We start from the raw sequence: 17551 nt of genomic DNA, 5'->3' as shown, positions 1-17551 counted from the left end.
CCTAACACATTTTTTTTTCCCTTCAGGCTGCCATTTGCCGCTGTAGCCAGCCTCTGTCTGGATTTTATACCCGTTGCATAGATGATGAGCTCTTGCTAGAGGCCATTAGCCAGACGAACCCAGGGAGCCAGTTTATGTATGTTGTAGACACAAGACCTAAGGTATCTATCAATTACCTTTCTAATACCCCAACTTCACTCATCTTGCAATCCTCTTCCCCACATGTTGAGCTTTGCAATTTTAATGAAAATTTAGTTTTGTGTATATGGGCTTATTATATCATAATTGTGTAAAATCATTTGAGTAAGTGATTTGGAGCTCCTTTTATCATAGCCTGTCACTGTCAAGCAATACTGTGAGAAGGTGCTTTAAACAACATAGCCTTACCACTGCCTCTGAATGTCACAGAAAGGAGGAACCTCAGATCAACCTAAAATCAGCCTAAACTCTGCTTTAATTCCTTGACAATCAACATTTTTTCTAGCTCCAATAAAGGATTGTAGGTTAATTAATTGTGCGCCACAAAGCAAGTAAATGACGGATTCCCTTTTCTTCAAGGCTGTCCTTTTTACAAACATCCCCAGAAAGAAATAAATTTGTTTATAATTTGATGTGTGGAGTGTGGCTGACTAGGTTTCATCACCAATTAATGATTGCCAAATTGGTGATTTAGATGTGACTTCAGAGCTGAGCAATCAGATGTGCACAAAACCAGATGGTGGCCTTAGACAGCTGTCTGCCCATTTTGGGGATCTCTCACTGACTGTTTTCCAGGGCTACCTAGCACTGACTGGGCTTAAGAGAGAAAATCATTTCCCTTTCTGCTAGGTACCATCCTTCATTTTTTTCAGAAGGTTGCTTTCTTGCTTCAACCATAACTGATTTGACATTTTGGGATTAGAAAGAGTATAATCAAATCTGTGCCTTTCATCAGGATTAATCTTATAATGGTAAAGAGAAACACCAAGATCTTGAACAACTAAAGAATTAATACCCTTTGTCCAAATGAAAGACCAAAAAATCCTTTTTAATAGGTCCCTTTTCCTCTCTCAGAGGGCCTAGAAGTATTTAGCAATAACCCTATTCTAGATGGCTAGATCTATACTTTTGGTAGAAACTGGTATTGTAGTGACAAAATTACATTCTTAGGAATCAGTCAAATATGGGGTTAGATCCTGTCTTCAGCCTTTATCCTATGATCCTAGCTGAAATTGGTTCACCTCTCTGAGGTTGTTTTCTTATGGAAGTAATAGTAGTACCTATCTTTAGGGGCTGTAGTGAGGATTAAATGAAATAATATATGTAAAGGATCTGGCACAGTGTCTGGCACACACTAGGGGCTCAGTAAGTATTTTTTTCATCCCTACTTAAACATTAGATTGATAATATTTAGCTGTTTTCAGATCTGTTAGACATATTCCCAAAGAGTGTATACTAGTATGATGTAGAAGCTATCCTTTCTAGTGCTTCCCAGACCTGGCTAGTACCTGCTGTAATTATTGTCTCATTTGCTTATGCATCGATCAAACATAACAAAATTCTTTGTTACTAAATGGCTGTTGCTTACACCTCCTCAAGTGTTCCTTTGACATTTGTCTTTAATTTAATGAAAGCTCAGTGACATTATTTGTACAATAAGATATCAAAATCACCATCATGTTTCTCCCTTTAACAAGTATCTTCCAATCTAAACAGAATATGTTGACGTGTAGATTTTTTCCCTGCAGGTATTAATGTGAATAATTTGTGTTTTGGAGGTTTTAATGGCATTCTTTTGTATTAATATAAAACCTACACCCTATCCATATATGTGCTCCTCTTGCCTTTTGAAATGCCCAGTAGTGGGAGATGAGAAAACAGGTCCAGACAACAGAAAATAACTTAATTAATAAGATGGTTGTCATCATAGAAGGTATCTTTGCTGTTTTCTAGTTTTTATATTAATATCTCCTCTCTGAAAGTCTCATTTACTCACTATCCCACCCAACATTCTTCCTATGACCAAGAAGAACTCTGATTACTGAAAACGAACATAGTGTTAAAATAGCTCTTGGTGTCTCCATTTCAGTTCTATCAGTGAGTGAAAGTCACTTATTTCATGCAATCATGTTTTAGATATTTTTCTAGAAAAGCTATTTAAAATTGGAGTTCCTGTCATGGCTCAGTGGTTAATGAATCCGACTAGGAACCATGAGGTTGCAGGTTTGATCCCTGGCCTCTCTCAGTGGGTTAAGGACCTGGCATTGCCCTGAGATCTGGTGTAGGTTGCAGATGCGGCTCGGATTCCGTGTTGCTGTGGCTCTGCTGTAGGCCGGCAGCTGTAGTTCCGATTAGACCCCTAGCCTGGGAACCTCCATATGCTGTGGGTGTGGCCCTAGAAAACACCAAAAAAAAAAAAAATTAATTGGATCTGGAGTTCTTACATTTCCTTCTAGAGCTTTTCTGTTGCAAAGATTTTTGAACTTTCACCTGTTTTTCAATATAAAACCCCTTCAGGTAAGAAAACATTTATCTGTGATAGTAAGCTCAAAATTATTATTTTAGTTCTTCAGATCAGATATCCTCATACCTGCCATATCCTTCAATCTCTTAAGCAGGGTTTTAGTAACAAAAAAAGTCACTATATATCCTTCTCTTTCTCTATACTGCTCTGTTACTTAAAATACCTTATCCAAAGGCCAGTGAAATTATCTGCATTCCAGAATGTACCCTGTCTGATCTAACTTGGTTTTAAATGGATAAGACTTAAAACCATTTAGAATGAAGCATTGATATTGATGAACCATGTTCTTTCATCGTCTGCACTATCTGTTCTATTATGTCCTCAATATTGCAGTTAAATGCCTTAGCCAACCGAGCAGCTGGGAAGGGATATGAAAATGAAGACAACTATGCCAACATTCGCTTCAGGTTCATGGGCATTGAGAACATCCATGTGATGAGAAGCAGCGTGCAGAAACTCTTGGAAGGTACAGGATTTCACCTGGGCTAGGCCAGAGGCTATATAGCTTTGCATAATTATGTAAGCAAAAAACATCCTTGATTTTGGGGTGAAACATAAAAGCAGCCAGGTGAACAGAATCAGTAAGTGATAAGTTTTTTTTTTTTTTTACTATAGTATGAATCTAGTTTACATAGATAGCACTGAGTTATAACAGTATTGATCTGAAAGAGAAACTAAGATGTCTAGTTTTATAACTTTGTGGAGTCTGTTGGGTTTAGTTGCTATGGAAATCCTTTCTTTCTATAGATTTACAGAGACTGCTGTGTAGGAGTGGGTAGGTCATAAGTATAAATGAATTTTGGATTAATTTTATCATCCTCAAGGTAATAATTCACCTCATTTAATCTGCTGTAAGGTTTCAGTCTGATTCCATCACAGTGCTGATAAAGGGGGTAAATTTAGACATGAAAGGAATAAAATTGGACAATTTGGGTCATCTCTCATTATTGCAAAATAATTGGGGTCAGAATGGGGGCAAGGTGAGATCAGAGCCTTACAGAACTCCTGAGTCTAGAACATTTCTCCCAAAGCCGCTAACCAGGATTCCATGATGTGGTATGTCATCTCAGGCACTAGGGAAAACCTGCCTTAATTAAGTGAACTCCTTATTCTTCCTCTCTTCTTTAATTTTGTACTCATGTTCTCTACCAAGACCTTTCCCTTACATGACACTTAGCAGATCCTGTCTCCTCAGTCTGCAGCCCTTTTAGGATATTGGCTACCTCTTCCTTGGGTCTCTTCCTCTCTTTTTATCATAGCATATTCTACAGTAGAAGTATAGGAGTGGACTTTTTGAGGCAAGAGATTGCCCTCTGCTGGATAACCAGTGCAAAGTACATGAAAATTAACTGGTAATTATTTTTTCCCCCAACTTGTTGAAACAGCACAGGGCTGCAGGGAGTAGGTGGGGATGTGGAAGTAGAGACAGATGTTAAGGGCCTATAGGGTTAGGATGATTAGGAGGAGTTAGGATGGGAATCAAATGTGTTTTGTAATCAGAAGAGATATGAGTGTTTTCCTGTGGATCCTGACTCAGTCTTCTGGCTCTCTTCTTCAGAGATTTCTGTGAGCTTGGGGATGGGTTCTACAACTCAAGAAAATAGAGATCAGAGCTGGGAGATAGTAGGCTCAAGTCATAGTCCTGTTCCTTATTTACTCTGTGGTTTCCAACCAATCATTTAACCTTTCTGAGCCTCAGCTTCCTCATTTACAAAGTAAGGATCCACTTTGTCCCCTTTCTTGGTGAATAAACTGAGGTGATTTTGAATTTCAATCTCTGCTTCATTTTCCACCTTTAGTTTGTGAATTGAAAACTCCAACAATGAGTGAATTTCTTAGCGGCCTGGAGAGCTCAGGGTGGTTGAGACACATTAAAGCTATTATGGATGCTGGAATTTTCATTGCAAAGGTAATAATAAAGATTTTAAGAACTTTCACTGATTTAATTCTGGGATCTCTTGAGGTAGCAGTGTATCATGGTGGAAAGAGTTTTGGAAAAAAATGCTTCTAGATTTACCTCTGCCACTAATTTACTGTGTGCCCTTGGCAATTCTCTTCTCTTCTCTGGGTCTCAGTTTCTCTCTATGTAAAACAAAATAGTTAGACTAGAAACTAATGGTATAATGTTTGGGGGGGGCACTGTACTCTTTGAGAATATGATTGACCCTCTTCCCCTGGAAAAATGTACAAGTGGCTATATGTACAGAAAATATAACTTAATTTCACTGGTACACAGACCCGAGATCTCAGACTAAAAACTCTTACAAAATCTTTCATGGTTCTTCCAGTTCAAATACTCTCATTGTCTTTGCAGCTCAAATACTGTGATGTATTTTTGTGTTGATTCCGTAGAAGTAAAGTATCAAGTAGAAGTAAAACTAGGTTTAAAATATATGCAGAGCTTATGTTTCTATATTCAGAGCTCTGAGTATAAAGCCAGTTTTTCGAACTTCTTTATATAGATCTGCCTAAGAATGCAGTGTAAGCAGCCTTCCTCATTCATTTATGCTGACTCACTTATTTTCTGACCTTCAGAGCCCTGGCTTCTGTTATCATTTGTTAGGAGATATTAAATAGGAAAAATTTTGTAATGTACATTTTCTCATTTTGAAATTTTGTCTACACATTCCTACATGAGAACTTGCTCTATTCACCCCACCCCTATTATTTGGTAAAAGGAGATAATCACTTTTCCCCTCTCTGCTGTCATTTTCTAAATTGTGAATAATGAGATTTATAGCCTTTGGATTAAAAGATTTTTATTAAGTTTTTTCATTTTTATTTTTTATTACTCAATGAATTTATTACATTTATAGTTGTACAATGATCATCACAATCCAATTTTATAGAATTTCCATCACACACCCCCAGCATTCCCCCATGCCCCACCTTCTCTCCTTTGGAAGCCGTAAGTTTTTCAAAGTCTATGAGTCTGTATCTGTTCTGGAAAGAAGTTCATTCTGTCCTCTTTTCAGATTCAACATGTACATGATAGCTTTTGATGTTGGTGTCTAATTGTCTCACTGACTTCACTTAGCATGATAATTTCTAGGTCCATCCATGTTGCTAAAAATGCCAGTATTTCTTTCTGTTTAATGGCTGAGTAATACTCCATTGTGTATATGTACTACATCTTCTTGATCCACTGCACTGTCGATGGACATTTAGGTTGTGTCCATGTCTTGGCTATTGCAAATAGTGCTGCAATGAACATCAGAGTACATGTGTCTTTGCGAGGCGTGGTTTTCTCTGGATAGATGCCCAGGAGTAGGCTTGCTGGATCAAGTGGTAGTTCTATTTTTAGTTTTCTGAGGAATCTCCATACTGGTTTCCACAGTGGCTGCACCAATTTACATTCCCACCAAGAGTGTAATAGGGGTTCCCTTTTCTCCACACGCTCTCCAGCATTTATTGTTTGTAGACATTTTGATGACGGCCTTTCTGGCCAGTGTAAGGTGGTACCTCATAGTGGTTTTAATTTGCATTTTCTTAATGATGAGTGATGTTGAACATCTTTTCATGTGTGTTTTGGCCATCTGTATGTCTTCTTTGGAGAATTGTCTGTTTAGATCTTCTGTCCATTTTTTGATGGGATTGTTTGTGTTTTTGGTATTGAGCTGCAGAAGGTGTTTATAAATTTTGGAGATTAATCCCTTGTCAGTTGATTCATTTGCAAAGATTTTCCCCCATTCTGTGGGTTATCTTTTTGCTTTGTTTAGGGTTTCCTTTGCTGTGCAGAAACTTTTAAGTTTAATTAGGTCCCATTTGTTTATTTTTGTTTTTCCTGTCATAACTCTAAGAGGTGGATCTGAGAAGATGTTGCTGTTGTTTTAGTCAGAGAGTGTTTGGCCTATGTTTTCCTCTAAGAGGTTTAGAGTGTCTGGTCTTGCACCTAGGTCTTTAATCCATTTGGAGTTTATTTTTGTGTATGGTGTTAGAGAGTGTTCTAATTTCATTCTTTTCCACGTGGCCGTCCAGTTTTCCCAGCACCACTTGTTCAACAGGCTGCCTTTTCTCCATTGTATCTTCTTGCCTCCTTTGTTATAGATTAGTTGGCTGTAGGTGCGTGGGTTGAATTCTGGGCTTTCTCTCCTGTTCCACTGATCTATATTTCTGTCTTTGTGCCAGTACCATATGGTTTTGATGAATGTTGCTTTGTAGTATAGTCTGAAGTCCAGGAGCCTGATTCCTCCAGCTCCATTTTTCTTTTTCAGGATGTCTTTGGCTATTCTGGGTCTTTTGTGCTTCCAAACAAACTTTAAAATATTTTGTTCGAGTTCTGTGAAAAATGTCCTTGGTAATCTGATAGGGATAGCATTGAATCTGTAGATTGCCTTGGGTAGTATAGTCATTTTGATAATATTGACTCTTCTAATCCAAGAGCATGCCTTGGGTAGTATAGTCATTTTGATAATATTGACTCTTCTAATCCAAGAGTCTTTCCATCTGTGTCATCTTTGATTTCTTTCATCACTGTCAAATAGTTTCCAGAGTATAGGTCTTTTGTCTCTTTAGGTATGTTTACTCCTAGGTATTTTATTCTTTGGATGAGATGGTAAACGGGATTGCGTCCCTAATTTCTCTTTCTGATCTTTCACTGTTAGTATATAGAAATGCAGTTGATTTCTGTGTATTAATTTTGTATCCCGTGACTTTGCCAAATTCATGGATGAGCGCTAACAGTTTTATGGTAGAGTCTTTAGGATTCTCCAGGTACAGTATCATGTCATCTGCAAATACTGAGAGTTTTATTTCTTCCTTTCCAATTTGGATTCATTTTATTTCTTTAACTTCTCTGATTGCTATGACTAGGACTTCCAAAACTATGTCGAATGATAGTGGTTTGAGCAGACATCCTTGTCTCGTTCCTGATCTCAGCAGGAATTCTTTCAGCTTTTCAAAATTTAGAATGATGTTAGTTGTGGGTTTGTCATATGTGGCCTTTATTATGTTGAGGTAGGTTCCCACTGTGCCCACTTTCTGAAGGGTTTTTATCACAAATGGGTGTTGGATTTTGTCAAAGGCTTTTTCTGCGTCTATTGAGAGGATCATATGGTTTTTATTCTTCAGTTTGTTAATGTGGTGTATCACACTGATGGATTTGCGGATATTGAAGAACCCTTGCATCCCTGGGATAAATCCCACTTGATCATCACGTATAATCCTTTTAATGTATTGTTGGATGTGGTTTGCTAGTATTTTGTTGAGGATTTTTGCATCTATGTTCATCAGTGAAATTGGCTTGTAGTTTTCTTTTTTTTTGTGGTATCTTTGTCTGGTTTTGGTATCAGGGTGATGGTGGCCTCATAGAATGAGTTTGGGAGTGTCCCTTCCTCTGCAATTTTTTGGAATGGTTTCAGAAGGATAGGTGTTAGCTCTTCTCTAAATGTTTGATAGAATTCGCCTGTGAAGCCATCTGGTCCTGGACTTTTATTTGTTGGAAGTTTTGTAGTCACAGTTTGAATTTCAGTACTTGTGATTGGTCCATTCATCTTTTGTATTTCATCTTGGTTTAGTCTTGGAAGATTGTACTTTTCTAAGAATGTGTCCATTTCTTCTAGGTTTTCCGTTTTAATGGTGTGTGGTTGCATATAGTAGTCTCTTATGATCCTTTGTATTTCTGTGATGTCCATTGTTACTTCTCCTTTTTCATTTCTAATTTTATTGATTTGAGTCCTCTCTCTTTTCTCTTGATCAGTCTGGCTAAGGGTTTATCAATTTTGTTGATCTTCTCAAAGGAAGATCGTTTCATTGATCTTTTCTGTGGTTTTATTCGTTTCTATTTCATTGATTTCTGCTCCGATCTTTATGATTTCTTTCCTTCTACTAACTTTAGGTCTTGTCTGTTCTCTCTCTAGCTGCTTTAGCTGTAAAGTTAGGTTGTTTATTTGAGCTTTTTCTGGTTTCCTGAGGTAGGCTCGTATTGCTATAAACTTCCCTCTTTGAACTGCTTCTGCTGCATCCTACAGGTTTTGGAGTGTTGTATCTTTGTTGTCATTTGCTTCTAGGTATTTTTTAATTTCCTCTTTGATTTCTTCAGTGATCCATTGGTTGTTTAGTAGCACGTTATTTAGTCTCCACGTGTTTGTGTTTTTTGCAGTTTTTTTTTTTTTTTTTCTTGTTGTTGATCTCCAGTCATATAGCGTTGTGGTCGGAAAAGATGCTTGATGTGATTTCAATTTTCTTAAAGTTACTGAGGCTTGATTTGTAGCCCAGGATGTGACCAGTCTTAGAGAATGTTCCACGTGCACTTGAGAAGAATGTGTATTCTGTTGCTTTTGGATGGAATGTCCTATAAATATCTATTAAGTCCATCTGGTCTAATGCTTCATTCAGGGCCTGTGTTTCCTTGTTGATTTTCCGTCCAGATGATCTGTCCATTGCTGTAAGTGGAGTGTTAAAGTCCTCCTCTATTATTGTGTTATTGTCAATTTGTCCTTTTAAGGTTGTTAGCAGTTGCCTTATATATTGTGGCAATCCTATGTTGGGCACGTAGATATTTAGAAATGTTATATCTTCCTTCATGGATTGATCCTTTGATCATTATGTAGTGACCTTCCTTGTCTCTTAAAATATTCTTCAATTTAAGGTCTATTTGGTCTGATATGAGTATTGCTACTCCAGCTTTCTCTTGATTCCTGTTGGCATGGAATATTTTCTTCCATCCTCTCACTTTCAGTTTGTATGTGTCCCTAGAAGTAAAGTGGGTCTCTTGAAGACAGCATATATATGAATCTGGTTTTTGTATCCATTCAGCCCGTCTTTGTCTTTTGGTTGGGGCATTTAGTCCATTAACATTTAAGGTAATTATTGATATGTATGTTCTTATTGCCATTTTATTAATTGTTTTGGATTTGTTTGTGTTGCTCTTTTTTCTTCCCTTCTTCTCTTGTTCTCTCCTCTTGTGGCTTGATGACTATCTTTAGTGTTGTATTTGAGTGGATTTTTCTTATTTGTGCGTGTATAAATTGTAGATTTTTGGTTTGCAGTTACTCTGAAGTTTTGATGTAAGAGTCTCTCTGTCTCTCTCTCTCTCTCTCTCTCTCTCTCTCTCTGTGTGTGTGTGTGTGTGTGTGTGTGTGTGTATACACATTTATGAGATTGTTTTAAGTTGTTGGTCTCTTAATTGCAAAGTGCATCTCCACTGTCCTGCATTTGTACCCTCTTCTTATCATGATTTCTGATTTTGGTGGAATAATTGTACATGGATGATTTCATATCTTTACTGTATATATACCTTTACTGGTGAGCCTTGTCATTTGTGATATTTTTGTTTCTGGTTGCTGCCTTTTCTTTTCTGCCTAGAGAAGTTCCTCTAGTATTTGTCATAAAGCTAGTTTAGTGTTGCTGAATTCTCTTAGCTTTTGCTTATCTGTAAAGCTTTTGAATTCTCTTTCAAATCTGAATGAGAGCCTTGCTGGGTAAAGTAATCTTGGTTGGAGTTTTTTTTTGTTTGTTTGTTTGTTTTCCTTTTGTCACATTAAGTATATCATGCCACTCCCTTCTGGCCTGCAAAGTTTCTGCTGAAAAATCTGCCTATAACCTTATCAGGGTTCCCTTGTATATCATTTGTTTCTTTTCTAGGTGCTTTCAGTATTTTCTCTTAGTCTTTAATTTTGGTCAGTTTGATTAATATGTGTCTTGGGGTGTTTCTCCTTGTGTTTATTTTATATGGTACTCATTGCCCTTCCTGGATTTGAGTGAGTGGTTCCTTTCCCATGTGAGGGAAGTTTTTGGCTATTATCTCTTGGAATATTTTTTTCTGTCCCCTTCTCTCTCTCTTCTCCTTCTGGTACCCCCATAGTACGGATGTTGGTGCGTTTAACATTGTCTCAGACTTCTCTGAGACTCTCCTCATTTGTTTTCAAACTTTTTTCTCTTTTCTGTTCCACATCTGTGATTTCCACTGATCTGTCCTCCACCTTGCTTATTCGTTCTTCTGCCTCCTGTATTCTTCTGTTGGCTGCTTCTAATGAATTTTTTTATTTCAGTTATTGTATTTTGCATCTCTTCTTGCTTAAGTTTTATATCTTGTATTTCTTTGCTCAGTGTTTCCTGTCAATTATCCATCTTTGGCTCCAGTTTATTTCCAATGTCTTGCATCATCTTTAGCATCAACAGTCTAAAGTTTATTTTTCCTGGAGGCTGAGAATCTCCTGATCACTTAGCTGTTTTTCTGGGGTTTTTTCTTTCTCCCTTATCTGAGTTATAGTTCTCTATCTTTTCATTTTTATAGGTTTTTGGCATGGTCACCTTTTTACAGATAACAGAGTTGTAGCCTCTCTTACATCTGGTGTCTGCCCCCCTTGAGGCTGAAGTTGGTATGGGGGCTTGCTGTAGGCTTCCTGGTGGGAGGGACTGGTGCCTGTCCCTCCCACCAGGTGGAGCAGATTCCTATCCCTCTGGTGGGTGGGGCTTTGTCTCTGGGTTAGATTAGAGGCTGTGTGCCTGGGGTGTCTTTAGACAGCCTGTTTACTGAGGGGCGGGGCTGTGATCCCACCTGGATTGTTGTCTGGCCTGGGGTGTCTCAGCACTGATGGGTGGGGCCTGATTGTCCCAAAATGGCCACCTCCAGAAAAACGTAAGCTGATGAATATTCCCAAGAGCCTTGCTTTCAATGTCCTTCCCCCACAACAAGCCACATTCTCCCCCTGTTTTCCCAGGAGATCCTCCAAGAACTGCAGTCAGGTCTCGCCCAGATTCCCATGGAGACTTTGCTTTGCCCTGGGACCCAGTGCACGTGAAAGTCTGTGTGCACCTTTTAAGAATGGGGTCTCCATTTCCCCCAGTCCTGTGGAGCTCCTGCACACAAGCCCCACTGGCCTTCAATTCCTGATGCTCCAGGGGCTCTTTCTCCCAATGCCAAATCCCCAGGCATGGGGGCTTCACGTGGGGCTCAGAACTTTCACTCCTGTAGGTGAGTCTCTGTGATACAGTAACTTTCCTGTCCGTGTCGCTTCCCACCCGGGAGGTATGGGGTTGCTTATATTGTGTAATTGCCCCTCCTACCTCTTGATGTGCCTCCTCTTTGTCTTCTGGAGTAGGATGTCTTTTTGAGAGTTTCCAGTCCATTTGGTTGAAGGTTGCTCAGCACTTGGTTGTGATTTTGTTGTTTTTAGGAGAGAAGTTGAACTCCAGTCCTTCTATTCCATCATCTTAATCTCATCTCTAAAAGACTTTTAAAGAGTATGTAAAATACTGTCTGAAATATACAACCCTAATGTTTTCCAATTACCTAGTCATGTTGCCTCCATTTTTCATTGTAATACATTATTAAGGTTTACAATGTGACCCCCTTGGTCTTTTCAAACACACTGTTCCAGCGATTATTTATACTCTTCCCTTTCTACATACCATACACCCATATATGTGTATTACCCTTCTGAAACTGACTTCATTAGACCATAGAGCATAAGAATGGACAAGATGAATAAATTTAATAGACAGTAAAACTGCATAAAGATGTTTGAATATGAGTAGATGAAAAAGATAAGCTTGAGATTGCACAATTATCCTGTACTTTCCATTTCAATCACCACCTATCCAATATCCCAAGATTGAATACTCAGCCTTGAATTCTCTCTCTTCCCCTCCATCTGGCAATTGCTTATTCCTATCAGTTCTTCTCAAAAGTGTTTCTCGAATTTGACCTTTCTTCTCAGCTTCTACTGCTATTTTCTTAATTAAGACATTCCTTAAGTACTATAATAAGTTCATAACTGGCTTAGAAGTTGCTCCCCAACTTGACCTCCAAACTGATTCTAAAATCATCTCTTTTGAGCCCATCTGATAATGTCACTTTAAACTCAGAATCCTCCAATGGCTCTCCATTGCCCATAAGACCTTGCCACTAGTGAAATTCTTATTCTCAAAAGCACTATAGTACCTCTTCCTCTCTCAGTTTGTCTCTCATTATCTTTATTTTATTTTTCTCATTACCCAAGTTATAAATATACATTATCAAATAAACATTTCAGAAATATATAACATAAAATGTAAATATTCCCTGTAGTTTCCTCCACAGCATGCACATCACTTTAATAATTTGATATGTACCTCTAGATAAACATTAACTATTTGAACTTTCTGTGATAGTGGAAATGCTTCAGATATGTACTAATACAATAGCTGCTAGCTACATATGGTGATTGCATACTTGGATGTGACTAGCGAGTGAGGAACTGCAGTTTTAATTTCACTTAATTTCAGTCAGCTTAAATTTAAATAGCCAGTTGTGGCTAGTGACTACTTTATTGGTCAGTATGGGTGTGAAATTTTTCAACGCATGTAATTAATATATCATTGCTACTATGTAAAAACGAGATTGTGCTGTGCATATTTTTCTTCAACTGACTCTTTATACTTGATGTATGATGAACATTTTCCAGATCAGTTCAATCAGTACTACCTCATTCTTTTCAGGGGCTGTATAAGTATTCCATTATATGAATTTATCATGGTCCCTGTTAATGGGCAATTCAGTTATTCATTTTTTTTTCACAAATACAAACATTGCTGCATCAAATATTGCTGCATAAAATATCCTTGAACATATATCTTTGCCTGTGTGGGCATTCTTAGAAGTAGATTTTGAGTCAAAGAGTATGAATATTTCAGACTTTACTATATGTGGCTAAATTGCCCTTCAGATAGTTTGCACCAGTTTCCATCCCACTAGCAATGCCTGTTTTTCCACATAATTTCTGCAATGGTTATCATCAGTCTTTTTTGTCTTCACCAGTTTGATAGGTAATGCATTTTATATCATGCTTTAATTTGCATTTCTTTAATAATTTGTGAAATTGAGCATCTTTTCCTGTCCACCAGTGACTTTTCACTGCATTTGGAGCCCTAAGGAAAGAGCGTTGTTGTTGCTCTCCATCCTGATTCTTCCTCTCAATCCCAGGAGATTGGAATGTCCACATGCAACCTATCAAACACTTTTCACTGATAGTTCTTTGACCTTTTATGCTCCAGTTTTCACACTCTTACTCCAGGTCACCCGGTTCTTCTATCCCATGAAGACCTGTACATTTTTAACTCCACTTTTTCCACCTTTTCCTACCTTTTTTCCTATTTAGCCAAGACCTAGTGGTGCATCCATTACACCTGGCCTCTTAATCCTTCCACTCTACCAGCCCTGCTAATCTCAGACATTCTCTACTTTCTCTGTTTTTAAACCCTGACTACTAATTATTGCTACAAAAAAAATAAATCTCTTAACCATGTTAATTGGTACAATAACAGGTTTATGGTCTATAATAGACTGTATTCCTGTAGTCTTAGGACCACTTAGCAGTCATTTTATATGTCCCTGGTTAGGTCCCAGACCTGTTCCACCAAGCAGGTATTCCTAATTTGTATTTTACTTTCAAGCTGGCTACCCCACTGTTACTCCCCTATCTATAAGCACATATTCAGATTTGTCTCCTTTTGCATGGAAAACTCAAAGTTATCTCTCATCTTCCCACTACTTATACTAACCAATTTTGTCTCCTTCTTTGCTATTTCAGAGGAAATAGTGCCTCATCTTCTGTGCAAGAATAATCCCTCTACCTGTATTTTTAATCCCTTCACCTCCTTCTTCAAGGAGCCTCTTTCCCCTGCATTTTCAACATGTTCCTTTGACTGCTTTATCCCTCATAAATATGCTCGATATGTTCTTATTCCTAAGAAAAAGAACTTTTCTTATCTTCTTCTATTGTCCTTTTTCTTCTTGGTTAGAGCTTTTTTTTTTTTGAACGTAATTGGCCCTCCCTATTAGCATTTCCTCACTTCTCTTCACTCTTCAGTTCACTGTGATCCAGTTTCCATACCTTTGCTACTATTCTTGCTGAGGTCACTAATGAAATTTAATTTCATTCCCCATATAGGATGCCAATATTATGAGAAGAAATTAATGTAGCCCACTAAGACCAAGTTCTCTGGTGTAGAGATGGTATTTGGGAACCTTATTTATTAACCCAGCATGCTATATAAAAGTTGTTTATGTTACTTTTGTCTCTTGTCTTCACAGGCAGTTAAGGTAGAAAAGACTAATGTCTTAGTCCATTGTTCTGATGGGTGGGACCGCACAGCACAAGTCTGCTCTGTGGCCAGCATCCTCTTAGATCCATTTTATAGGACATTCAAAGGACTCATGGTAAGAGTGCAAGTGATTAGATTTTATTTTGCACAAGTGAGAGATTGTGAATACATGAAAAATAACTATCAACCAACATGTTTTCTTTAAGAAAGAGGTCCAAATAGACAAAAAAGCTCTGCTTTTCAATTTAGCATCTTTCCACTAAACTAGGCATTTATAATCTATATACCTTCTCTTGCACATTCAACATAGTTTCTTACCCATCAGAAGATAAGTTGTATTTGATAGGCTGCTATAAGGGGTAGGAAGGAATCAAAAAGTTTGCAGAGTTGAATGAATTACTGTTAAATAGGTAGAATGGTGGATCTTCAGCATGTCAGCTGTCTGGATGTCAGACTCATGATTGTTTTCTGAACCAAGGCTTCTTTGTTTATCTTTCTAAGACACAGAATTCATGAAGTTCTCTTGTGGTACTGTGGGTTAGAGAACTTGTGTTGTCACTGCAGAGGCTTGGCTTAGATCAATGCTGTGGCAGGGATTTGATCCCTGACCCAGGAACTTTCACATGCCACCATAGGCACAACAACAACAATAACAAAAAAAAAAATAGTAGAGAAAATAGAAAAAAATAGAACTCATGTAGGGGTTTATCTTAATTTTTCTTTTAGAAATACTTTATATTTTGTAAATGGTTGAAAATGAGTTTATACCAAGATTTGTTCTTGTTACAAACCCAAATACTGCCTTGTGATTCCTTTTTTTCCATAGGTTGAATTTAATCATGTTTATCAGGATTGCATTTAGTTATTGCTCAATTGGCTTGTCACACATTATGTAAAAGCCAAAAGAAATGTGACAGTGGATACAAATCCAGAATAATTTCTCCTGATAGCTTTGAAATTTGAGGGCAGTCTGTATGCGCCTTTAAATGAAATCCAAGTTGCTTACTTATTTATCATCTGAGAAATTAACTTTGTTTATCATCAGTTCAACTCAAATTTATGCAAATTCCATTTGAGCAAAGTGTTTTGATATTTTACAGGTATGGTTAATTAATTTTATAATTTTCATAATGAAAAATTTTCTTTTTGTATAATATGAAGATCCTGATAGAGAAGGAATGGATATCCATGGGCCACAAGTTCTCCCAAAGGTAAAAAATATCCTCATTTTAAAGGTGAAGGCAAAGGAGAATTCATTAGTGTGAGATTTATTTTGTGTAAGAAGGAACAGTAAATTGAACATGGCATAAATATTTTTTCATCAAGAAATAAATATTCCAGAAATGATGCTAAGGGACTAGGGCTACAAAGGTGACTATAATATACCTTTAAAATGAGCAAATAATTATATCAAATTGTTAAATGTTTCAGAGAAGAACAGGCATCATGGGTCACAGAGGAATAAATGCTTAACTGTGTTCGAAGAAGACAGGACAGGCTTCCAGGAATAGGCAATATGTAAAGATGAACTTCAGGGAATGAATTGGAGTTTGCTAGATAGAACAGTTGGATAAGGAGGGCATTAAGGAAGAGGGAATAATATCTAAAACAATATACCTTTTATCATTTTATAAGGAAAAATTCAGGTGCAGATATCTGTTCTTTGGTAAGAGGTGGATGCAAGTACCTACATTTATTTGGTGATCTAATGTCTGCTATAAGCCAAACAGCCTCACTGAGACTTTACCTATGTTATGAGAATGATAACAAATGTTGACTGAATACCTAATAATGTGCTATATACTATATCAGATGCTGAGCTGATACCAAAGCACATAGAATGTGAGTTTTGCCCTCAAGGAGGTTTCTATTAAGGTCTTATTCTCTCCCATTGATGAGTGTCCACTTGATTTCATTTGATTGTTGCTCTCTAGCTATTTGGGTCCATCCATTCATTCTTCCATTGTCAACAAACATTGGGCCAGGCAATGTGCCAGGTTTTAAGGAGACTGTATTGAATCAAATATAGTCTCTGTCCCTTGTTTTACAGAAAATAAAATCAATGATGATAGTGTAGTATGGTAAGTGCTGAGTCAAAGGTAAACATGTACAAGGGAACCTTACTCATTTTGGGGCAAAGAACGGTCCCTGGAATTGATAACAGTTTAGAACATTAAGAAGATAAGGTTGATTCTAGTTTTAGTTTTTAAGGAATCTCCATAGTCTTTTCCACAGTGTCTGCACCAATTTACATTCCCACAGTGTAGGATGGTTCCTTTTTCTCCACATCCTCACCAACATTTGTTATTTGTGTTCTTTTTGATGACAGCAACTCCTGGGTATATCTATCTAAAAAAATGCAAAAAGACTAATTTGAAAAGATACTGCACCTTAATGTTCATAGCAACATTATTCACAGTTGCCAAAGCATGGAAGCAACCTAAGTGTCCATCATCAGATGAATGGATAAAGAAGATGTGGTGTGTGTGTGTGTGTGTGTGTGTGTGTGTGTGTGTCTGTGACTGGGTGTATCCAATAGAATACTGTTCAGCCATAAAAAGGAAAAGAAGCAATGAAGGAATGAAATTTTTCCATTTGTAGTGACATGGATGGACTTGGAGGGTATTATGCTAAATGCATTAGTCTGACAGAGAAAGACAAATAACTGTATGATATCACTTATATTTGAATTTAAAAAATACAACAAACTACTGAATATAACAAAAAGAAGCATACTTACAGATATAGAGAAAAAACTAGTGGATACCAGTGGGGAGAGGGAAGGGGCAATGGGCAAGATGGGAACAGGGTATTTTAAAAAGATGTTATTATGAAATTCTATAAAATCATGTGTGTGAAAAATTTGAAAATTGTAAAGCACTGTAGGCCTTAAAGAATCTTTCATTCAAAAAAAGTTTTAAAAGTTTTTTTGAAAGATGATAAGATTGAAGATTTGAGAGACAGTGGATTTTTGGTAGAATAAGACTCCTGAGGAGATAAGAGGGGTAAAAGCTTTAGTCC

General features: G+C 37.4%; 1 protein-coding gene across 6 annotated transcripts in view; it reads left to right on the top strand.

Annotated features, from left to right (window-relative positions):
• The window catches only part of MTMR8 (myotubularin related protein 8), a 129549-nt gene that overhangs the window by 55443 nt on the left and 56555 nt on the right, over positions 1-17551 (top strand). For 5 of the 6 annotated variants that reach the window (XM_047765025.1, XM_047765028.1, XM_047765027.1 and 2 more), the window contains 5 exons: positions 27-161; positions 2837-2969; positions 4303-4412; positions 14520-14645; positions 15692-15741. In XM_047765025.1, coding sequence (XP_047620981.1) covers positions 27-161; positions 2837-2969; positions 4303-4412; positions 14520-14645; positions 15692-15741 — 554 coding nt within the window. The remainder of the gene's footprint in view (positions 1-26; positions 162-2836; positions 2970-4302; positions 4413-14519; positions 14646-15691; positions 15742-17551) is intronic. The other variant, XM_047765026.1, reaches the window with a different exon arrangement.

This window comes from Phacochoerus africanus, chromosome X, assembly GCF_016906955.1.
Source record: "Phacochoerus africanus isolate WHEZ1 chromosome X, ROS_Pafr_v1, whole genome shotgun sequence".
NCBI lineage: Eukaryota > Metazoa > Chordata > Mammalia > Artiodactyla > Suidae > Phacochoerus > Phacochoerus africanus.
This window is presented reverse-complemented; position numbering and strand designations above follow the sequence as displayed.